The 25,709-nt window shown below is 38.1% G+C and overlaps 1 protein-coding gene across 4 annotated transcripts in view; it reads right to left on the reverse strand.

The window, feature by feature from the left end:
- DPH6 (diphthamine biosynthesis 6) overlaps window positions 1-25,709 on the reverse strand; it is a 200,524-nt gene that overhangs the window by 45,756 nt on the left and 129,059 nt on the right. For 3 of the 4 annotated variants that reach the window (XM_033063508.2, XM_033063511.1, XM_033063509.2), the window contains one exon: window positions 19,412-19,654. In XM_033063508.2, the coding sequence (XP_032919399.1) occupies window positions 19,412-19,654 (243 nt within the window). Of the gene's footprint in view, window positions 1-4,039; window positions 4,193-19,411; window positions 19,655-25,709 lie in introns of all 4 variants that reach the window. The other variant, XM_033063512.2, reaches the window with a different exon arrangement.

Raw genomic sequence — 25,709 nt, forward strand, 5'->3', positions numbered from 1 at the left:
TATCCATATCCAGAGAAGGACTACAAACATTTTTTAATACATTGCTTTACAAAAACCCCACAGCTCAGCAAAGATTTTTTTCTCACTTTGAAGAAAATACTGATAATCTTCTTGTGATACAAGGCATGCTTCAATAACTCACAGGAGAAACCAAAGATACAGAGTACATTTTAGGATGGTTGAGAAAGTGACTCTACTTCTATTGTAAAGACTGAGAAAACTGCCATGCTAAGCTAAGTGACATCTTGGAAAGTCTTCATGGACTGGCTAATAAAGAATCACAGAAGCTGATAGGTGTTAAGAAAATAAGTAAAGAAAGAAAACAAAGTGGGTTATGCCACTGTAAAAATTCACAATTCACCAAAATCTTGAGTAAGATAAACAACTCTGGATCTCAACTGGAAAAGGGCATACTAGATCCAAAATATATTCAGAGCAGGGCAAGTATGATCAAAAGCTCTGGAGGGTCTGACAGGAAATGTTCTGCAGCCTTCTCAATGAGAAGACAGAGGCTTACAAAGTCATACATGACATAAAGAGAGTGGATAGGGATAAGAACTGATTTTGCACACTTGTCTTTCTGTATGAAGAGTTATGGACCATCAAATGCCATTAGCAAGAGCATGGTTTCAAAACGAGCAATGGTGGGTGACACCTACAACTCCTTGATGGAGAACACTCAGGTTGCAAGAACTTTACAGGGATTCAAGGGGAGCCTGAACAAATTCTTAGAACACAGATTCAGTAGGTATTATAAAAGAGACATAAAACAAAGTTCTAGATTATTTTTAATTTATATAAGTTACTAATTTATATAAAGAATACGATTTATATAACAAAATTGATTTGGTCAATTTAAATATGAACTGAAATATTTTGTGGTTAGAAGAATATTAGGGTAGATTTACGCTTTTACTGGTTTTACTATTCACTAAACTTGTAATTAACCCTACTTTAAAGCAAGTGCTATCTGAACTGAGTTGAACATAATACTTTACTGAGTTTTGCACTGATACAAGAGGTTATCACATTGATTCACAGTATTGCCAACTCCTTACATTTTCTGTGCCTCAATTCTTAGCAAAGTTTCACCCAGTTTTCCTTGTACATATTCAGAGAGCCACAAAAGACTCTTATGTTAATGAATGCCTGATGAGTTCACAATACTGCTACAAACCAAACCAGAATACAATAGAATGAGAAGAGTCAAATGAAAAACACTGGGCTGTAAGGGTTGTAAACTTACACAGAATTTTGTTTTACAGGTGCTAATCTTATAAATATAAATATGTTTTTTTTGGTAATTAAAAAAATAAATCCAAGGCAGAACTATTAAAATTCTAATGAAAACAAAAGAATGATGAGTTAAAGACAAATCTATCTTCAATCCATTGTATAAGTATTTAACTATTTTGCTTAATTAAACTGAAAAATGTATACATTTTGGCCTTTAACATTTATTATAAAATTTGTTTGACTATCCTCTCTGTTCTAAATGAGAAATATTATTTTTGTTGTGTTAGTAAGGACTAAGGCCTATCTATCTCTCAGCTGAATATGGAATCAGGCTATAAGAGACAGAGATGAATGCATAATTGCTATCTCTACAAAGAAGTGACTTGGAGAACAAAAAGAAACATACTGTGATGTTACTTTTAGAAGCTGAGTTTATGAAAACCTTATATGGTATGCATTATTACACCATTACAGTGGCAAGATTAATGTGCCTTTAAATAATACATTTAAAATTTCTTTTACACTGCCTGCATTAAACAGAGTGCATCAAACTCCTGAGATCCAGATTAAGCTTTGCTAGAGTCTCTTACAACAATAGGCTTATGACTTAAAAAGTAAAGATTCCACTAGGAAAACTGCATAAGAATAAAAATGTCAGTTCCATAAGAAAGTAGGATAGAAGCAATTCTTTTCAACATCCTAGTTTGTCTAATAAATAGGCCACATGCATTCCTGGTATACCACGTCTGAATTCAAATAATGAATACCACAGTGTTTTATAACAATAAAATTACTAAGAATGTTCCTTTTGGAAAGCTTTCAAAAATAAGAAAGTCAGACATTTAGTATTTATTTCTGAAATAAAACAAATTATTTGGTGCATGTCGAAAAGACTAACAGAAAACTGGCAGACTAAAAATGAAGTCTTGTAAACTGGATATTTGTCATAGAATAAATACTGTAAATATGAAAAGAAACAAGTTCTTCAGAAATTTTAGTCCTCTATACTCATTCCTCAACATGTTGGAGAAAGATGGAGGTAGTTTAGTAATGACTGTGTCACATAGAAATTATTTTGTACAATGTCAGCTGGGAAACTGAGCCTGTATTTGGTGCTACTGTATCATGGAAAATCTAGAGCAAACCAAGTGGTTCTTTATTTTTCACAGCAACATCTGATAGCACATTTTTCAGAGTAATTTCTTTTTTGTGCGGTCTTCAGCTATCTTTAGAAAAAAGAAACATGAAAAAGAGAAAGCACATACAGGAGAATAAATACGAGTATAGAAATTTAGAAGTTGTACTATTTCTCAGGATGCTTTCAACCAATTTTTGTAATTTGTGTGGATTTCTAATTAATGTATTCTTTTGATGTGATTATAATTCTGCCTGCTCACATTAGAAAAAAATACAAATTAAATTTTCACCTCAGTAATTTTGAAAAAAATCTGCAGGTAGCCATAGCAGTGATGCAAAATTAATAATTAGATATTAAATGGCTGCCAATTAACATGCCAAGCATAACAGCTTAACTTTTCTCATAGATGCATTTTTGCAGGAGGATAAAATTACCATGTCCCAAGTTATTTTAGTGAGAGTATAGGGAATTTTAAATCTACACAATATATTGATGGCTATTATTAGGATAATAGACAAGGTGATAAGCTAAAATTTTATGGTAGTCAACCAAGTACATCACAAGAAACTACGAGAAAAATTAAGTAACAACACTGTTAGGACCCAAATCCCACAATAAATATATAGTAAATTTGATTTATAAGTTGAGACACCTTTCTGGTGCATAAAGGATGTGTTGAAATCCTTGCAGAATCAAAAATTTCATGATGAATGGTCTCTGAATAGTGCCACTGGAAGAATAGGTAAGCATTACATTAAATAACAAAGCAAATATAGAACTCATGAAAACAGAGAGTTCTTAGAAATCAGTTCAATAACTTTACATGATCTATAGTTTATATTGCTCAAACAGAATAATTTAAAAACTTGCTATTCTATCTTTTACCATGATTGTCAACAGAGGCCAAGAAGTGGTATAAATTTTCATCATTTCTGTGTGATAGAAAAAAGGTTTCTGTTGAAGTTTAAGACACAACTTTACAAGCTCTCTTTTGATTATATTTAGTACAGAAGGATATCATTTGCTTGTTAATTTTGTTTCTCTTTTCTATTGTTGGATCACTGTGTTTTCATCCTTTTACTTCAGAAAGGGAGAAGCTCTGACAGGATCAAAACGAGAGCAATCAGGATCACATTTCTATGAAGACATAATCAGCTTTGAACAAGTCTCTAGAACAAATAAACAATTGAAAGCCTGAAGAATGTACACAGAGTCTGCAATAACTAGGCTAACACCTCTATTTTCTGGACTTATCAACCTGGAAGCTTTCTTGCAAGGGAAGCTCAAATAATTTCTTGTTAAAATAAATTGAAAGAAAACCAGAAAATATAAACTGGCCATCTGAAAGACAGACATAGGCTTCTGCAGGCACAGTAGTGAGGAAGCCTCTCCTACTGAAAGACACAGGCTTCTATTTTTGCATAATTCCTCAGGAAAGTATCACAGTCTTGTCCTAACCCATTATCTAAAATCACAGTCTCATTAGCCCCACAGACATCAAATTTTCAACTACTCAATGAATTTTATACATTTCAATCTCTCTTCAAAATACCTTTCATAATTGTATGTGACAATCATGCCATCACCAGAGTAAAAGAAAGATTTTAAAATGTATAATCAGTTATGGTTAGCATGTGCTAATACCAAATGGAAAATATACAATACCATTTCCCTCATATTTTTAGATGGTTATGGATATTAGTCATAGCACTGATTATCCAGACAGAAAACATGTCCAAAGTACTGCAGTGGATGGGTCTGGATTGAGAAGTTGAGGAGCACAGGACTGCCAGCAGGGCTACAAAAGGGGCAAAATACCTGCAAGGTAGAATTAGACAATTATTATTAATTTTAATAATGGACATGACTTATTTTCCCTCTTAATTACTCCCACTGATGTGTCATGAGACAGATTAAGTATTTTGTTTATTATAGTTGATTTGGGGAGTGGAGGCTTAATTTTTCAATTTTTATTTCATTTTAGAGAACTGTTTTTGGTTTCAGCAGAGCTCTGATACAAGTGCTCTGTTACGATAAGAATATCTATATCTTTTTCCTTAACTCTAAGGGGTCAGGAATGGTTTTTCACTTTTGTAGAGTCCATACAAGCCTTTGGTTGTTTGCTTTACTCTGCAGAAGTAGCCATGCTACCGTGTGTATTTACCAACCTGACAAACCCTCTTCCAACTGCATGCAAAGCTCAGCCTTTTCATTCTCACCCTGTGGCATAAAGTATTTGGAACTCCAACGGTCTGATATATTTTAGTGCAAGTATACTCACAGAGTTCAAAATGGGAATTTCTGGGTGAAATGTAATGGTCCATGATATACAGGTCAGAATAAATAATCTAATGGTGCCTTCTGGCTGTACAAGCCACTCAAGCTATGAAATCAGTTTTACTCAATACCTCTGCTCAGCCTTTCTAGCAGCATTGAAGTGCCTGTACTCTAAAATCCCACACTAAGAAGGCAACCATCTCACTCATTATGGCCTTTAACATCTCTTGCTGATAGTTTTAAATATTTAAACAGTCCTACCTGTCGAGCTTCCTTTTATGTGTTCTCATAGTTACAGATATAATTTTGGAAGCAAAATATCTAAAAACCAAGCATAATAAAAATGAAATGGGTTAAAGCTTATTAGCAGTAGGGAGCAGATGTAGCAAAATTCTGCCAGTTCCCCTACATTTCCTCCCCAGCAGGGATTTTTTTGTCAAGCTGTGAGTTAGTTCTATACACTAATCCAGGCTGCTGTTGCTGCAATTGCACCTTCCTATACCTTGGTATTGTACTAAGAATTCACTTTGATTTTTGATTTCTTCCTTCTTAATAATAATATTTAAAGCAGTTCCTGCAGAGCTAAATGTAAATTCAAGCACTGCATGCTACATGCTCAAAAGGGCATGAAAATGTAAAATTGATAAGAAAATAATTATATACTGAAAAGCTTTTGTATTTGCTTAAAAAAGTGACTTTCTCTCAACAAACTAAAGACTCCTGAGCCAAGACATAACCAGTTAATGACTGAGGATCCTTGAAATACCTCTCAAACATACATCATTCAATATATCAGTTACAATGTGGAAAAAAAAAGATAAGTATTTAAGGAACAAAGTCATAAATTGATAGCAATACAAACTGAAAGCAAATGAAGTCTACCACATGAAACATGATCACAGACTGTCACTCTGAGGGTTTTTATTCTTCATGTGTAGTGTCAAAAATAAGCACTTAGGAAAAAGAGTTGAACTGAAGTAAGGATGTCCAAGGTGGAAAAATTCCAGCTGAAAATAATTTGTGAGGGTTTACCCAAATGGGATAGAAAATGAGGAAAGTTAATGGTCAAAATCTACTTTGTGGGCATTAAGGCTAACAGATTTTATGACAGAATTTGAATTTTGGATACTGATTGCAAAGTCCTTTTCTTTGAAAGTCTGCTTCCTCCTGAACTTTGACAATGTGCTCTGGAATCAATTTTCAAACAGAATATCAGCTTTCACCTCACATATTCTAATTACATTATCTGTTCATCTGTACCTGTACAGCACCATTATCTACTCTTGTCAAACCTGTAACAAAATTTTGTAGAATGCAAGGAAGAAGGAGACAGAAGGAAACCAGTTTGAAAACTCTGGTGGCACTACTTAACTTCCACTAACTGTCAGGCTCTTCCTCATTGTGGCAGCCACCTTGATTAGTAATATGACATAAAGACGTACAATCGAAAATAATGTCATAGAATCACAGAATTTTTGGAGTTGGGACCTTGAAGATCATCTAGTTCCATACACTGTGCCAAGGGCAGGGACATCTTCCACCAGACTGGGTTGTTCAGCCAGGCCTGGCCTTGAAGGGACCTCTAGGGGACCTCTAGGCATAGAACACCCACAATTTCCATGGGGAACCTTTGCTAGCCCTTCACCACACTCACAGAAAAGAATTACAGTAATTTCACTATTACAAGCCGCACCATTTTGATTAAAGTTTTGCTCCGTACCCGGAAGTGAGGCTTGTATTCCGGAGAGGCTAATATGTGAAAAAAAAATTCTGAAATTTGCCAACCGGAAATGCAAGTACGCAGCAGCCCCAAGCCAAGCCGAGCGTGCGTCGCCCCGAGCAGGGCCAGGGCCATCCACGGCGGCCGCGGGGGAGCGGGGCCGGGGCCGGCGGAGGAGGGGGGAGCTGTGCCGGGCCGGGGCCGTTCCCCGGTGGGGGAGGTGGGAACTGAGCTGGGCCGGGGCCATTCCGCAGCTGGGGAGGGGGAGGGCCATGCCGGGCCAGGGCAGCTCCGCGGCGGCGGCGGGGGGGCCGGGCCGAGCCCGCACGGTCCCGAGCCAGTAAACCCCGCGCTCCCGTGATTCTGTTTCTAATTGGCCACTTTGTGAAAGTTGCACGCGGATCCTTGCTGCGAACGAAAGTGCGGCTTACAATCCGGTGCGGTTTGTAAATGGAGGAAAAACAAAACGTTGTTGACACCCCGGAAGTGCCGCTTATAATCAGTGCAGCTTGTAATTGTGAAATTACTGTATTTTGTAATACCTTATCACAACTCACTCTCTTCCAATCAGAAGTCATTTCCCCCTGCCCTGTCACTACATGCTCTTGTAAACAGTCTTGCCCCATCTTTCCTGTAAACTCTTTCGAGGTACTGGAAGGCTGCAACCAGGTCACCCCAACACCCTCTCTTTTCCAGGTTGAACAATCCCAATTCTCTCTGCATTTCCTTACAGGAAAGGTTCTCAATCCCTCTGATCAACTTGGTAGTCCTGCTCTGGACTTGCTTCAATAGGTCCATGTCCTTCCTGTGCTGAGGATTCCAGAGCTGGATACAGTCCTCATGGTGAGGTCTCACCAGAGCAGAGCAGAGGGGCAGAATCATCTCCTTCAAACTTCTTGCCATACTTCTTCTGATGCAGCTCAGGATATGACTGGTTTTCTGGCAAGCAATTTAATTTTGAATGTGGTGCTTTTTAGTACACAATCTTTTACTGGAAAATACATTTACATTCCATCTTATGTATGTGAATATTTTTGAGATAAATATTGTTTTCAACAAACTAGTTAATTACTTTCATTTTTAATATGGTATGACTGCAAAACAAGGTCGGTTAAATGGCATAGCATATGACTATTAGGGCTTCTCATGACTTTTATTTTAACTCCAGTCATTTACATTGACCAATAATGTCCTACATATAGTTTGGAACTTGGATTTCGCATGACCAGTTTTTTTCCAGTTCAGTATTATAGAAGTCAAACTCAGATGATGCAGGCATCAAAATAAGGCAATTTCTTACAATCCACTATACTGGGCTGCCCAAAAAATTTAGAAAAAAACTCACCCCTGCTCCAGGTTTTATTGTCAAGCATGAATCTATATTATATATAATACAATATAATACTTTGGTCAATTCAACTCAGGTGTCTCAGTAACTAAGTCCCCTCCAAGCTCTGCCAAACTGCAGCTCTCTTGCTGGGTATGGGTAAAGTAGGAGAAAGAGAAAGTCTTGATGCTGTGCAGGCATTGTCCAGCAACAGCCAATACTGGTCTGCCACAAATCCAAAACACAGCACAGCACTATTGGGGTGGCTGTAAAGAAAATTAAATCCACCCTAGCCAGACTCAGTGTGAGAGAAAGTTCACAATAACCTACAAGTTCTAAGCTAAGTTTTAGTTAAACGTATAGTCATTCTCAGCAGTGTCTGGAATGAGCTATATGGAATGCAAATTTGTTCCTCTGAACATGAAAATATGTATCTGAGATTACTACTGAAATATATAATGGGATCTTAACTCACACTCCTGAAGGCAGGTGTCTCCATCTACAGAAAATTAGAATGGAAGGTTTTCAGTAAATGGCCTTTAAGTGCCATGTATTAACATATATACTTGTTAGAAGTTTTTATACTAAGAAAAAATACAATTATATATTCATAGATATGCTTGTAATATGCATATATATACATATGTATATGTATATGTATATGATGTCTATATGCATATATATATATAAGAAGAGGGAGGGAGAAAAATCTGTAGATGTATGCCTCCTCCATGTAGTTGTGCAGAACATCCACAGAGAGCCTATAAGACTGTGCATTACTGAGTTGCTTTATGCAACTCCACACAAACACTCATTCAACAAATTACAACAGTCCTTTACCAAAATTACCATCTTAATTAAAAATGGTTTACAGTCAGTATTTTCTTCAGCTAATGGTTGCATATCCTCTTTCAGACTTGTTGCTTTGTTTATATATATATATATATGCATATAGATATACACACACATATATGTATATATATATACAGTAGTTTCACGAATACAAGCCGCACGGATTATAAGCCGCACCCCCGGTGCCTCGACAATGTTGCTGTCTTTGTCAATAGATAAGCCGCACCCCGAATATTAGCCGCACTTTCGTTCGTCGCGAGAATCCGTGCGCAGCTTTCACAAATTGGCCAATTAGTAAGAGGATCGCGGCATAGCGGGCTTTACTGGCTCGGGGCGGGGCCAGGCAGGCTCGGCCCGCTCATGGTTGCCGACGGGGCCGGGTGGCCCAGGTCAGCGCCACGGCTCGGCGGGGCTGGCCGGGTGGTGCTGCCGCCGCCGCCGGGCTCGCTGGCCCCCCTCTCCCGTCAGCACCGCCCCGCTGCCGCGTTCGCTCGCCCGGTTGGCAGGGCTGCCGCCGCCGGGCTCGCCGTCCGCCCCGCTGCCGCTTTCGCTCGCCCCGCGCCGCGCCTCGCGAGCGCCGCGCCTCGCGAGCGCCGCGCCCGCCCCGCGGCGCTTTCGCGGCTCGCGGTTCGCGGTTCGCGGCTCGCGGCTCGCGGCTCGCGGTTCGCGGCTCGCGGCGGCGCTTTCGCGGCTCGCGGTTCGCGGCTCGCGGTTCGCGGTTCGCGGCTCGCGGCTCGCGGCTCGCGGTTCGCGGCTCGCGGTTCGCGGCTCGCGGCGGCGCTTTCGCGGCTCGCGGTTCGCGGCTCGCGGCTCGCGGCTCGCGGTTCCCGGCTCGCGGCGGCGCTTTCGCGGCTCGCGGTTCGCGGCTCGCGGCTTGCGGTTCGCGGCTCGCGGTTCGCGGCTCGCGGCTCGCGGTTCGCGGCTCGCGGCGGCGCTTTCGCGGCTCGCGGCTCGCGGCTCGCGGCTCGCGGTTCCCGGCTCGCGGCGGCGCTTTCGCGGCTCGCGGCTCGCAGCTCGCGGTTCGCGGCTCGCGGTTCGCGGCTCGCGGTTCGCGGCTCGCGGCTCGCGGTTCGCGGCTCGCGGCGGCGCTTTCGCGGCTCGCGGCTCGCGGCTCGCGGCTCGCGGCGGCGCTTTCGCGAGCGCCGCTTTCGCTCGCCCCGCCGGCAGGGCTGCCGCCGCCGCCACCACGCTCGCCGGCCGCCCCCTCCCGTCTGCACCGCCGCCGCGTTTCCTCGCCCTGGCCGGCACTGCAGGCCCCCGCACCGCCGGGCTCCCCCACGCTGCTGGCCCCGATTATGCTGGGCTTCCCCCGCTGCCAGGCAGCCCCACCCGCCGGCCTTCCTGCTTCTGCCATGCTCCCCTGCGCTGCTAGCCCCAGTTCTCCCGGGCTCCCCCGCCCTGCTGGCTCAGGCTCTGCCGCCCGCCCCCGACACTGCTGGCCCCGCCTCTGCCAGGCTTTCCCACCTCTGCCGGGGCCGGCCGGGCTCCAGCTTGGCTTGGGGCTGCCGCGGGCTCTCACTTCCGTGTTGGCAGCTTTTAGAATTTTGTTAATAGATTAGCCGCCCCGGAATATTAGCCGCACTTCCGGGTTTCCACCAAAATTTTGGTCAAATTGGTGCGGCTTGTATTCGTGAAATTACTGTACACATAAATACACATAAATATATATATACACACATATATATATAATATATTATATATATATATATAAAATATATATTAAAAAAATAACTATTTTGGTCACCTACAGAAGAAGGCCAGGGTGCTTCTATGAAGGTGCTTATAGGTGAGATGCATAAAGACATGCAGAATATTAACACTGAATAATATCCAAGATAAAATCAAAGTTATATTTCAAGTGTTACCACCTGCGTTTATGGTGTTACAACCAAAGGATTGATGAGAAGTGAACAGGTATCATATCAGCTGAATAAAAACAGGGAGGAAGTTTATTCACTGCTAGCTGGCATGCATATAACTGGGTATTGACCAGGGAGCACTGCTCATTTTTGCTATGCAAAAATTTAAAGGTTTCAGAATAAGATAACTCACTTTACACTGTCTTACGTGCTTTTTTGAAAGTGGAGTACAGGAAAGCATAAATAAATTTTGGGTTACTTTGACTTTTATGAATAAGAAAATTAAAGATCTACTATTAAATTTGAAGACCATGTGATATCCTTCAGAGAAGAGGAAGAAGAAAAGAAAAGGAAATTATTATTATGACCAGCACACAGAACCAGAGATGAGGATAATCAAGTACCGAAATTTAGTAGGATCCCTTGGATCATAAAATAAAATAGCAAAGAAGTACTTCCACTGGAAGAATGAAGATGCTTTCCCAGTTAATTTTTCCCCCCATTTTTTTTTTTTTTGATAGTAGAAGATCATTAATGTGTCTGAATAGAGACAAGATTCTTGCATAGTTTCAAAAGGAAGAGATGATATTTTGAGTTCTAATTTTGTCTGAAGTTTGACAAAGGAGGACAGGTAAGAATTTTCCTAGTTAATTGTGAAATTTGTCTTCAGTGATAATTTGCTGAATCTGCTTGAGGGGTTGAGTCCCAGGCAGCTTCCTCTCCACAGAGCCACTTGCTTGGCCCTCAGCCCCAGCAGGATGGGAGGGACAATAGGAAGAGCAAACATGGAGAACTCTTGGGCTGAGGTAAGGACACTTTACAGGTGAAGATAATAAAACCAGCAATGCAAAGGCAATCTTTCACCTCCTCCCACCAGCAGACTGATGCCCAGCCAGCCTCTGGGGAATAGCCACCTTGGAAGACCAAATTCTCCAAATTTATGGCTGAGCACAGTGTCATATGTTCTGGGATATCCCCCTGACTGCCTCTTGCGGTCTGAAAGGGATTACCCTGCCACAGTTCTAGGAAAGATGAGTTGCTAATTAAACTCTTCATGTAGGTTGAGGTGGCAATATGGCTCTTCTTTCTGAAGAGTCCTGATCAACAGGATTACCTTATCCAAGGGAGAACACAAAAACTTTGAAAGTGATGAAATCCTGAAATTCTATCCTTCATTGTGGGCATTTAAAGTGCTCTACATGTAATTTGGACTACATTTTACTAGGGAAGTTTCTTGAGTAAAAGTTGGACCTTGATCACTTTTCAACTGAAATGGCATTCATCCCTCTATAATGAGGCAGTGACAACAGGTACTCGCTGCAGGGATGAAACTGTTAATGGCTTTCACAGTCATCACACATTAGACTTTTGACCAGAGGTTCTGGCCTAAGTGAACAGTGGATGCATATATGCACTCTTGCTTAGCACAAAAGTGACAGGTTCAAAACAGAATTAATGTTTTCAGCAAAGGAGATGAAGAATCACTCAAAACCAGTCTTATAAGGTATCTGCTGCAGGGGAAGATCAGTCAGCCTGGATAAACTAGGCTGTTTACCACCCTGAATAACTTGACATGCATTTCTTCACTCTGTCTACCTGAAAAACAACATTCAAATGCATGGATATATTATCTGTAAGTGGCAAATAAGCTAGTGTAAATCAGTTCAAGGAAATCACAGTGATGCTGACTTATACCAGTTGAGGATTTGATTGTATCTGTAGATATCTCCACAAACGATCACAGAAGAAATACTCTCCTTTTGTATTTTCTATCATTCATTTTTTTTGTTTATACTCTACAAGTTAAATTCATGCATACTCTTTAGTCTATTATGCAATCATATGATTTTTATACACATATATTCCATTTCGAAAAATGGCTTTAGGTAAAGTCATGTTCTTTTAGTTAACCATACTAATTTTTAAACATTATTAAGCCTCTGCTAATGTTACAAGTAGAATATTAGTCTTCTTTTAAGAATAAGTTCAAGTGGCAAACCTTTCACCTCCCATTGTTGCCCAGTGCCAAACAGCAGACTATTTCCAAGGACCTCTAGATTACTACTATCTGCATTTGACCTGTGTTAAATATTCTCATTACAGTTGCTCCAAATGAATAGAAAAGCTTTGTCTAATCTGAACGCAGGGGAAATGAAATACACTAGGCACGAGATGAAAGACACACTAGCACTGTGCAATTTAATGTACTGTGTCCTCTGAACGTAGGCCATCAAACTGTGGAACATTCAAAACAGCATCTCAGAGCAAAATTGATTTTATGAACCTGATGGGACAAAAAGGGGAAACAGAAACATGCATATTCCTCCTATTGAATTTTTGATAGGCATAGGTACTGGCTGTCAGCAATGGTTTTCAAAAATATTTGTTTTTCTTCTGGTGATATTACAAATCATATTAATTAACCTATGTGAGATTTTGCTGCAATGTAATGGTAGCAGTGTTCTAATTTGTCATTTTACCTGTATAATCCTTGTTTACTTCTATTACTCATATTTTGACTATTTTGTTCAAGAAACTGGTAAAAGGAGACCAATTAAGTTAATATTACCTATAGTATTAACTATAGGACATAGAATTCACAACACTTTTTGGAAATCTAACAATTGCATTAAATAAAGATATTAATACATATAATAAATTAGACAAAAAAGTGTACCTGAGTATTACTGGCTTATAAACATCTGTTCAGGACGGTGGAAAAATATGCATCTTCTCACAGAAATCTGGGAAGGTTTATTAATATTCCATTTTAAGTTTTATAGTCATTTTCTCTATAGGTAAAAGAGGATCTTAAATCTTTGTCCAATCCTTTGCAGCAAGAAAAATCTTCAACTTCCACTATTTGAGCATAAGCTACTTCTGTTGTACTTAGAATAAAGTGTTAGAGAATGCATGAATTTTATTTAAATTCATGACAGTCTGTATACTTCAAATAGGACATGGATGTCTGAACAATGCACAGACTGCTGTTACAGATGCATGATGCCATTCTAAATGACTGCCATGAAAACACACTAATTACTCTAGGAAACAACTGTATGTAACTAGAAAGATTCTTCTTCAAGATTTGACTTGTTTATACTTGGGACCTACATTATTTGTAAGGCAAAGTGGAAAGATACAGGAAAGCACCAATGGTATTATAAAAAAGGTCAATACAGGGGCTCCCTGGAAGGGCCCAGTGCCCTAGTTGTCTGCTCTTAGATATCTTTAAAAAATTCTGGTTTGGGTGTACTTACATCTTTTGACATCTAAGCAGTTTTTAAATCTGGTCCAAAAGGTTTTAATTTAGATTTTTAAATTTGGCATCAAGTTACCCGAGTGTTGAAATAAGTGTGGAACCCATTCACAATATATATCAGATAAAACACTGTGAATCTTTTTTCCATCACTTCTGCATTACACATTATTAAGACACACATTGTCAACAACCTGACTGGCATTCCTGACAGAATGAAAGTCAACTGCAGCACTCTTTGCTGGATTTGAAACAATCATGGGATCACAGCCACTCATTCTGAATTCTTACCATAAAAAAAAAGAAAGCTTCTGTCAGAAGATGGGCTGGTGAACTTCTAAAGTTTGAAGTATGTTTGCTCAGAAAATTATTGGTGGGAGAGTACCACACAACTAATGTCCAAATGCAAGAAGTGTTATAGAAGTAAAAAGATACATTTTTTATGTCACACGAAGTATTTCACCAAGGAGATTTTTCATTACTGAGGATGGAAAAGATATAGGCAACTGTCTAGTATGATAACTCAGAGGGGAACTGACCTATAGTATCAGAATTTAATAAAAAAATACTGTGTGTAAAATGACTTGCTAAAAAAAAGATGTAATGACTTCAGTGCTATTAATACATCTTGCTATTACATTAAATATTATCTTTCTATGCCACTTGGTCTTCTAATCTTAACAAAATATATTGTTTTCATTGTCTCAAAATCTCCATTCACCAGTGCTCACCAGTGCTCACTTACAAACACAACCAATTCTAAACTTTTCATTGATAACAAAACATTGCGTACTAAATACACTGAAGTATTTCCTGATAATATTTTTTTTTATAACAAACAAATCAGAGATAACTTTCAGAGAATTCTGGAAAATCTGCCTTCAAGTTTTGTATATATTTCATCCAACCAAAATAACTGAAACTAATCTTTAGCATTCAGAAATTTTATAAACAAATTTATTTCAAAAGCAGCAAACTGCCTCAAAATTTTTCTGCTAGGAAGTTAATGTGCTCTTATCTCACAGAAAGAATTAATTCACAGTACTTTTCCATGGAATATACAATTGAATAGCAACAGTGGAAATGAGTATTCATTATACAGTTTATCAGAATTTATATATTTTATTTATCTAGCTATATCAAGTCTTGCCAGGAATTAGCAAGATGGAAAAAAAAGAAAACACAGCAGTTAAGCAAGCTGGAATGCCTGAAATCTTCTGAAATCTTGAGACAGCACAGCATGTTTCTCCTTTGTATTGGTGAGGATAAAAAGAGAAAGCAAAAAACAAGCAGAGGTAGAAAAAAAATATAATAATGATCTTGCCCATCACAGTTAGCCTAGGGGAATCTGTTGTACAGGCAGAACTACAATGCACCACTTGAAACAGTCTAACAAAATACTACAGGAATGTTTCTGCACAGAAAGCCCATGGGTAGGGGAAGGTGAAGTTAGGGTGTAGACTCAGCTCCCAGCTAAATATATTGAGAGTACTGTCTAAATGGTACAACTCAAGCCCTACTGAATAAAGTGCATTCACAAAGTAAATTAATAAAATTTTGCAGGCACAGTCACTGTTATATCATTATACAATAATTATTTGGAATATTTCCATCTATCAATAATGCCATCTGTCCCACCCAATACAAATGGACTGCAACCCATCTGGCTTATTTTTTTCTATTGATTACTCTGCTGAATGAGTTAGCAAAACCGCTTATAAAATCATCATATTACATGACACTGTCATTAAAAGATGTGAAGTAAAGAAAAACACAAGATGAGATTTAATTGGAAAACTGTCAGTTCTTCTTCCAGAAAGTTTTAGCAATGTTATAAGCTTATTTCTTTTTTGTTTTCTTTTTTTTTTTTTTGGTCACTTAAAAAATGCACCAAGAAGACACAAAGCCCAAAAACCCGCTAAATGCTAACTGCTGGATTAGACTGAAATTGTTCTAGCACCCAGCTGCTACTAGGTATGCTAGAGAAGGTCCCTCAATTTATCTCCTCTCAAGAGTATCGACATGTCCCGAAGTATGCCTGGCAATCTCAAAGAAACAGTGGAAGGAATGTAATTTAAAAACAGGGTGGAAGGAAGCTGATGATGGCTGGCACTTGTATTTGTTAATTCCAATAAGATTTCCTAGGTTTTGATTATTTGTTTGCATAATTGTCTATATGCTATTTTTGCAGCCTCTGTTTTTTTCTTCTTTTGATTTTAGCCACTGTTTCCTTTAACTATATTTCAATTTCTCCTGCAACAAAAATGCAGTTTTATTCACCTACAGAATTAAATGCTAACTTCAGCACCTTCGTTCTAGATCTCAATTTTTATGACACCTTTTTAGTTTCAACAAAGGAAATCTCTCTTGACATTCAATATGTCAATCCAAAGATCATTTGCACAGTGATTTAGGTAGTGTTCTTTTGAGTGAACCCTTGTTGGGGCTGCTTTCTTATCCTTCCCTCCCCACTATTTTTTTTTCCTTTCTACTACAACCTTATACCCATGTACCAGATTTCTGTTTCCTCTGTCACCCTAAATGGCTTTTCCAATGATGCTGTGACTCAAAGGGACATATGAAGGAAGAAGAGAGAGGGACAGGGGCTGGATTCCAGCTCTAAGGACACAACCCTTGATGACTGTGGGTAACTGGAGCTCAGGGAGGCTCAGGGGGTTATACGCAGGAATGATGCTGGGAGCACAGATACTGAGCTGCCACAAGGAGTGAGGGAAATCGGGATGACAGGAGTAGAAAGGAGTTGTGTAAGAAGGAAGGAATGATGCTTGAATAAAGAAGGCACCAGAGGCTGGGTGACTGAAACAACTTAGAAGTTGCTAGGTGGTCCAGGCTGCTTACTGTTACTGTTTGCTCCTTCTCTTACAGTCCCCTCTCTTCCTCACTAGAACCATTTCTCTGTTTATAGTAAATTAAATACTTCCTCAGGACAAAAATAGATTAATCTGAAATCCACTTTTTTATAATTTATGCAAATTAAAAAAAAAAAAATAGATGTAATTGATCTTTCTCTTTGTAATTCAAGAAGTTCCTAAAGGACAATTGTCACTAGCAATATTATAAGAAGTCTTCTAAAGTCCAGGTAACTGTGTGGGCTTTTCTCAAAGTTGTCTTTCAGCAACTGCATGTCTACATCCAGCTCTTACAAGTAAATCTTGTGCTGTTAATTCCAATTTATTGGTATACTAAACAATTTACATAAACAATTTATAAACAGCATCATTTATGTAGAAGATATTTACCAGGTATCACCAAATGACAAAATGCTAGATTTCTCAAGTTCTAAAGAAAACCACCTTTGGCAGTTCTGATGCATATGATTTAGTCACCATTTTTAATACAATTATCTTTATATAACATCTCTTCGCTACTAAATACAGAACATTCAATGGAGAGAAATACAGAATCTAAATCTGATCTTTAAAACATAATTCTATGTTTTATAATGTGTAGCATACAGAAAATGAGTTCTGAGGTGAACTGTTTCATTTCCACAAACTCTTTTTTTTCATGGATAACCGAAGGAGAACAATTTCAACTGCAAAATCATTTTTTCTTATTAAGAGTTCTCTAGGTTGCTACTGGTTCAGGCCTTTGGCCACTGCTTAAAATAAAGTTACAGAATAATAAGATACTTCTGGTCTGGCTGACTTAGTTTATTGGTGTAAACAGACCATTATATCATGTCATGGTATTCAACAGAACTGTGTGTAGTAGCACTGGAATACCAAAACCTGAACAAAACCTGACAGGTAAGGAATATGATTTCAGAGTAAGGCTACCATATTCTGTCTTCCACAGAAAACAGCAGTATCTTACAGCATCTGGAAGGTTGCTCCAAAGTAAAAATAGTATTACTTGTTTTCACTGATACTGTGGAATAACTGAGGCAGAAGTACAACTAAAGAACAATTTATAATTTTTCAATGTAAATTTTCTGTTTTCATTAACAGGACAACTGTATTTTCAGGGCAGGGTAATTCCCCCCTCTAGTTCCCTCTAACAAAAATATTTAATAAGTATTTCTCTGTGCTTTAATTTGTACACAAACCCGCCTAATTCAAAAAAAAAAAAAAAGCATATCCCAAGGAAAAAAAATTAATTCTTCTGTCTGAAGCTCCTATTGACAAAATTATAGAAACAAGAACATGCAGCAGTTAATAACATCTCACTCTCATTTATATTTAGCTTTTTTCCAAAGCATTTGTAGATGGTGTTCTGGCACACATTATCTAACTTTTTTTCTTTCTGATACTGTCATTACTGAGTTATGATCTGATAAGCACAGCATAAGACTGATAAACATCCTAGAGGATTGTCTGATTCCAGGATGTTTTTCCTAAAGATTCCTGAAAACTGACAGGCAGCTATCACTTCATGGGAGTACATGTAGGCAACAACCAGTGTTTTAAGCTATGGCTTGAACAATCAAAAAGTGACATCGAACAGGTATTAGTGATAGCTCAAAAGTAAGAAACTTCATCAGTGTTTTTCAGCTAAAAGAAAGAAAAAAAAAAAACCAAGTTCTGCCTAGTCATTTTAGTAAGTAGAAGAAATAAAGGACTTTTTGATAAACAGTAGTTGGTATGCATAATAACTATGGAAGACCTAAAAGACTGTATATGGAAAAAGGAGACGTTTCAAAGAACTGACAAACACCACCAGTCTGTCTTCCAATCTTATATATTGAAAATCAGAAAGCCGAGAGAGTTTTTGGTCATGGTATATTAGTAATTGATCACAGAAGGAAAATTTTATTTAAATATATATTTAATATATATTTTTAAAATCAAATTGAATTCAGGTTCAATACTGGATCTGAACCTGGTCTTCGAGGAATAATAAACACTGTTTAGGAGTGTTTTTTGTTAGTAAATCAAGTTGAGATCATAAGAATGTAAGTCTATATCTTTACTCAGAAAGATACTTGCCAAGTGCAGAGACTGGAGACAAAGACAGAAGGAAAGTTTCAGGTGTCTTTTTCCTTCTATGAAAATATTTACATATTCTATGCTTCCCCAGAAAACATAATAATTAGGCTATATCAAATTATACAGCAATTATGCATTTGGGGAGAAGTTATGTTTTATTTACAATATTTGTGGCCACTATCTGTCAATGCTGTCTGGGTGTGCAATGGCTATTTTAAGAAAAGGGGCATGTGCAAATCAGGAATTAGTATGGCATCATTATAAATCACTCTGCAAATTATTATGCTGTTAATCCAGGGTTAACCAACAGACAGGCATGTCCAGATGTGGTCTTGGAAGTCCAGCTGAATATAAAACAATAATGAGCAGTAAATTGTTAAACTCAGTTATCATACAATATTGTTTGTAAGCAAGTGGGGAAAAATTCCTCAACAGAACAACTGACAAAAAAGTTGAAGTGAAACGCCCATTTTCTCATTATGCAAAAATATATGGACAGAAGTAATTCAAACGAGGCATTGTTTTCACATTTTTGTTAGAGAAATTGACTGTTCTTTAAGAGTTCTTTAACACAATGCTTTGGGGAATTAAGACAAAGTTAGTGGTGAATATAACTTTCTATTAAGTAGTTTTCCTTCTCAATTGTGCACAACCACTTATGAGCCAGAACATAACAGCTCAATCAAACCTTTACTTGAAACCCTCTGAAATGTTCTGCAAAAATTCCAACATTACTGCAAGACAGAGACGAAAACAAGACAACCCAGGAAGGAGAAAATAGATAGGGCAGCTACCTTTTTGCATTCTCTCAACTTCTTCTGCCAGATGGAGCGAGCAACAGGAATGCTCTTGCTGTCGGTTACGTAGCAGGTGGCAGTGATGACATGGTGGAGCGCAGTCCGGTGGCTCATGGCCTGAAGAACTCGCCCAACGTGCCGGAGGGAAACACTGGCCTCTGCGCACACGCCACCGCTGACGAGCTGCATCGTGCAGGGCACCAGAGCAATCTGCCCTGCACAGAAGAGAACATCACCAACCTAGGAGAGAATCACATCAAGCACGTAAGACTCTGGGAGTTTACAGGAGACAAGGGAAGCACCTTCCTCTCTTCCAGCTAATTTCTTTCAATAGTACTGTTCTTTGCCATAATTTGTTACAAATACAGCAAACATGCCAGCCCAAAGATAATGCATGGATGTATGTGTCAGCTCAAAGCAATAATCTGATGTGGACTGTTAAAGCTGCTGGATCACATCGATGACCCAACATGGTTAAATGTGCTCTTTTTTTTTTCTTTCCAGCAATGATGCACATTGTCTTTAGTTCAATCCTATTTTTAAAATCTTCTATGTCTAAATCTTCTATGTCTTCTATGTTTGATAGACAACCACGTAAAAAAGTATCAGTACATATCTGTAACATCTTTACTAAACTAAGTTAGAAGTACTGTAAAAATATAATAGCAAAACACCTAAATGACTGTGTATGAACAAAAGTGATGATATTCCACCAGAAGGTAAAAGCAAATTGCAGATTAAAAATAAAATGCTGAAGAATGCTACTTGAATACAAAGAGATGGGTCATCTTTTGAAAATGGACTTTAATGCGTGGCCAGATTTACTACTGCAATGCAGTTACTTTGAGCTTATTTTCCAAAATCTTCCCGGCAACACTCTTTTTTTAACAGCAGCCAGCAAAGGAAACGTTTATTCTTATTATTCAGACATCTCAAAGATTTTTTTTACAAAGGCTCAATGTAAATATCAAAAATTTTCATCGGCTCATGCTGCACTTCTCTAGAACGTCTGTGCATTTCCTAATCAGTGAAACAGTAAATTTTATTCACTATCAAAAGAAAACTAAGTATAGAAGTGGGAAGTAAGGTGGGCGTAAGCAGCTTTGAAGTCAGCACAGGAAGAATTTTGCTGGGAGTAAAGACAGAGAAAATGGACTGTGCAAGGAATTTTGCAGAACTTACTGTATAAACTGTAAAAATTCCTCAGAATTAAGAATAATTAAAAAAGAAATCTGTGTCCTAGAAGACATGGCAATCAAACCATGTGACAGACCCATATGCAACTCCAAATCTGTCCTCATAACTGTCTGTGTCTCACAAAAGACTCACACATGTAACTATTGGAAGAGTATCTTATACAATTTGGCATACAAGTTCTATGATTAGCAGCTGAAGAGGGGGAGGAGGCAGAGACGAAACAATATACCAACCGACACACATCAACTATTTAAATGGTTTATAATACCTGAAACATTGTTTGACAATGCTATATATAATCCTGAATTTAGAAAAAATACATGAAAGCAATATTTTGATTTATAGGAACAAATGGTCTTTTTTTTTTTTTTTTTTTTTTACAGCGCTATTTTAAAATATGTGCCATTGAACAAGGGAGTCCAGCCAGCTACCAAGTGGCATACTGACAAGATGAGAAACAAATTCAGAAAGATATGATTCAGAGGGGCACAGGTTTGTTTTTAAAGCAAACCATTAATTTTCACCTCTGTAAAGTGAAATTCATGCATTAGTCAAAAACTCCAATGCAGGTAGTTTATACTTCTATAGAAAAAAACCCCACACTGACGGTATTTCTTCCTTTTTTCCCCTGTTGAGCTGCTGGTTTTCCATGCATCACCCATGTTAATTATTAGGTAGACAGAAGAGCTGTTCAACCAGTTCACTTCCCCTATTCTTGAACAGATTGTTTGAGACATAATATGAATACTAATTAACGACAAAATATCTGTCAGTGTTTTGAAATACAAACCCAGATAGCACTTTCTTAAAGTATCCTGGACAGTTCTGATACAATTAGCCCCACTGGTCATAAGCAAGGTCATCAAAAATCTCTGAAGGATTTGAGAAAAATTGGCACCACTTTTGGCTAAGATTCAGTGGGAATTTAGCAGTTTTTTAAAAACCAATTGAAAAAATCCCTCTGTTCCTAACATACTTGTTTGTATCTTAAGATCCAATTAATAGAAAAATAGTGTTCCCAACAAGCCACCATGTTATGGAAGGGTGGATGCAAGGGGAAAAGGATAAAAAAATGACCACAGATTTGCAGCAACTGCATTTCAGGGGGACATAATTTAGAATAAGGGAAGGAGGAGGGGCATCTCTCTTCTCTTTCCCAGTGACTCAGTCATGAAAAGCAAGCATAAATAATCAGCAAGGACAAAGCAGCAAACCAGTACAAACACTGTTTTAGCAGATTTCAAGACGTTGTCTCTGGAATGCTCAAAGCATTATACAGAAAATTGTTAGAAGAGTAAAAGGCTTTAAAACAGGGAAGTCATCATGCTATCTTGTTCACAGCACTGAAATCTTACAAGGGGAGCTGTCACAATGTATGGTGTCAGTACTTGTGTTGTGAAAGCGTTCTGCAAAACCCTGCTAGAACCTTGCAACAGTTTATCTTTTTGGAGCATTTAGGAGGATAACAGAAGATCTTTCAGGGTATGGATTCACAGTGTATCCAGCCTGGCGGACTTGTTTTATATAGGAAACTCACAGTAGAAAGAGAACTACAATATAAAGGATCAATATTGATCCTTAGAGGACCGGTGTGTATCCAGTGGATGTCTCACTGGTGATTCGATTTTCACTGCAGACCATACACATATTTCCAGTGCTAAAATTTAAGTAAAGACTTGAACCAAAGACAACCCTGAAAAACTCTCGTTTCATACTACTGAGATGCTCACTTCTACAAAATTGTTTCCAATATTGCTTCACAGCAGTAAGCAGGTTATAAATGGGGCCTAATGTAATTCTACATTCCTTCCCTTTTTGTTTTCATTTGTCATTGCCAGTTAAATGAAAGGTGAGTCCTTATAAGTTAACACAATAGTTTAGGACTTGTTTTGCTCAGTCAGCACAACAGTAAATAATCAGGGGAGCTCAGCGGACAATCAGAACCTCAGAGGATGCAATGCATGCTCTCACAAACAGATTATTTGAGAATTATTATTTTTCACAGGGCAGTTGCCCTGCAGGGATAAGTACAATTCAGACCCAGGGTATGGCTTTTACCAATGGAAAGCTGTATAGTAGTTTTCCCCACCTCCCTAAGGTGCTTTCACTTAGGAAAACAGAAGGAAAGCATCTCTGGTATCATGGAAAGGAACAGTCAGAAGAACTGATTCGGTGCCACTTGGAACTGTCCTATCCCATGAAATAGTTTTTAACAGCATTCACAGTTACCAAAAGGACACAACATACCTCCCATATATATATATATGTATATGTTTCAGGAAAAGAAACAAGAGAAAATCAGACTGAATTGACTGAGATCTAACTTAAGCTGCTAATTAGAAAGGAAAAGGTGCAATTATTGCTGCCTAGAAAGAAACAGAAGTAACAGGATACCTATAGGTATGCATTGAGTTGTTTTTTTTATTAAAGGCCAAGAGCAACTATGGAAAGTTTATGAAACTGTTCCTGCTGGTATTATGAAAACTTGCTAGTGATTAACTGACAATATAAAGCTTGCTGGAAACTTCTAACGAAGGGATCTCAAGCATTCACCCAGAGATACTTTGCAAAACGCTAATAGTTGCACCACAAATGCATGTTTCTTGGAAGGAAGGAGTCAATATGCAATCAGCCAAATCTTTGTTATGAATGCAGTTTGGTGTCTGAGTGACTGCTGCCCTTTAACAGGTCAGGGTACACAAAAGGTTCAGTGACCCCCTGACCTAACAGCGACACAACCCCCCATTAGGCTCAGTCAATGTAAATAAGCAGAACTGACAATACACTAATAGGCTGCCTCTGGTCAGCCACGGGTACCTCTGACCTTAATGAAGACCTAAATCAATTAATACTCCAGGCAATAAAGACCTCTGGCTGATTAAGTTAGATAGAAATAATCTTTTCTAACGGGATTAAAGCTGCAAGGTGGTGAACTTTTTATTCAATATATGATAATCCTATCTTCCTAGGGCCCTCTTGTTTTAGATAATGATGGCAAAATTGCTTTTTGCCATGTGACATCTTTTATTCAACTGACTAGTAGAAATAAACTTTTTAAAGGCATTTAAAGGTAATTGAAATGCTTGAAGTTCACAATATGAAAACAAATTGTATCTGACTAATACGATTCTAATACATCCAGCCTTCAATATAATCCACATTTTTCTTGAACTGTTACAAATTTATTGTCTGAAAATTCCAGGAATGAGTTCATAACACATACTTGAGTTTGATACAGGCTTTCTTCTGAGAAAAAATGTGTAGCCACCAGTAGCTAAAGGATGAAGCACATATTCCTAAATAACAGTAACAATAGCAATAATCAATTTTATTGTTAACCTTGACCAAAATTTTTTTTAATTTCTAAGACTTGACATATAGCTTAGTCAAAACTTCTCATACTCAAAATTTCAGAACATCATACTCAAAACTTCAGAACTTCCCTCTGGATTTTTTTTTCCCTTAAGTCAAAAGACTGAATAACAATTAAACAATAGCATATTATGGCTATTTTATTAAACTAGCTGCAATATTCCCACAGTTTTAAAGGTTTCATAACTCAGTTTTCAGATGCAGTGAGTCCATTTGATTAGTTCTCATTTTGGCATGGATGTTTCAATATGTATCTGATCACCTAAACCACAAGACTACAAAACACTTATCATTTTGTATTGCTCTTCACCATTAAAATTTATTTTGTCAACGTGTATTTTAAATTTTTTCTCTTTGAATTTATATATTTTGGGATTGAAAATTCATAGAACAATTTTTTAACAAGAAGTTAAAAAATATTGTAATTTCATAAATGCTAACCTAGGTTGTATTTTTTTTTCTCTGCAATTTAAGAAAATTAAGATGCATCATCCCGCAGTCATACTTGACACTGAGCACAGTGTCATAATGCCATCAACATACCCCAAACTTTTGTGCATTTCCTAATTTAAACGATTCCAAGGAGAAGTATCATGTCACACAGTATACAAACACTGAGCAGCACAAAACCTGCCAGTTCTTTAATCTCAAGAGTGCATCTGAACAAGCCACAATACTGTTATGAATACTAAACCAACATAACGAAAATCTCCTAGTCATACTCTATACTTCCCAATTGTAAACACCTCTGCAATTGTCTAAAAATCAAATACCTCAAAATGAGCCTTTTGAAAGTGCTGGGTTTACAGCATGCTAATCTAATCTAATGTAATCTGCCTCATCAAATACATTCCTGAAGCTCTGTAGTACCTTGAAGTTTAACAAAATGCTCAATGTACACACTTGAGAGGGATGATCAGGTCAAAAACTTAAGAGAAGGTAAGATCAAAGTCTTGGCATTAAACTAATCTTTTAAATATTCTATCACAGAAAATAGTAATAGTTGCACACATATTTCTGGCATTGCATTGGTTATTTTTAAATCTTGACCAATGTCAAATAAATTTTATTCTGCTCTACAACTGACAGAAATAAAATCCCCACACTTCTGATTTACAGAAGACAAAGATTCAGAAACGGAGATTTTCACAAAGAAAACCCACCTCAAAAACTGTCATTTGTATTCCAAATGAGAATTAGACATAAATCAAAAATAAATGCAGTTTTTAAAGTCAGAACCTATAAACACCTAGAAAGAGTCCAATAAAGTGGGTGAAAAAGGCTTGCCATCTAATACATACACGTGGGCATGACAGTTAGTCTGAAATCTTCTCCACAATTCTTGTTATAGTCAACTTGGCATCTTCAATAGAGAGAGGAAATGAACAAAACTGAGGTGAACATATTCTTTACTTAATTTGCATATTTTGACCCATGTGCTATACTAGTGCCCAGGGTACACATAGTTCCTTCATGGAAAATTACAGTAGACAGCTCAAAGACTTAATTGCCATAGCGGATAAACTGTTCTCCACATTCTGCAGGGTGCTTTCTCCTAAATATAAAAAGAGCAGTCTCCCTATTTTAAAATGAGCAAGCTAACAAGAGTATTAATCTTTGATGCATTTCTTCCCTGGGACAGTGGAATTCTAGTCTTCATGACTATTAATCTGCCACCTTTTACAAAGCCTACCATTCCTCTCAAGCTTTTGAAAAAAATCACAAG

Source organism: Catharus ustulatus, chromosome 6 (assembly GCF_009819885.2).
Source record: "Catharus ustulatus isolate bCatUst1 chromosome 6, bCatUst1.pri.v2, whole genome shotgun sequence".
NCBI classification, from domain to species: domain Eukaryota; kingdom Metazoa; phylum Chordata; class Aves; order Passeriformes; family Turdidae; genus Catharus; species Catharus ustulatus.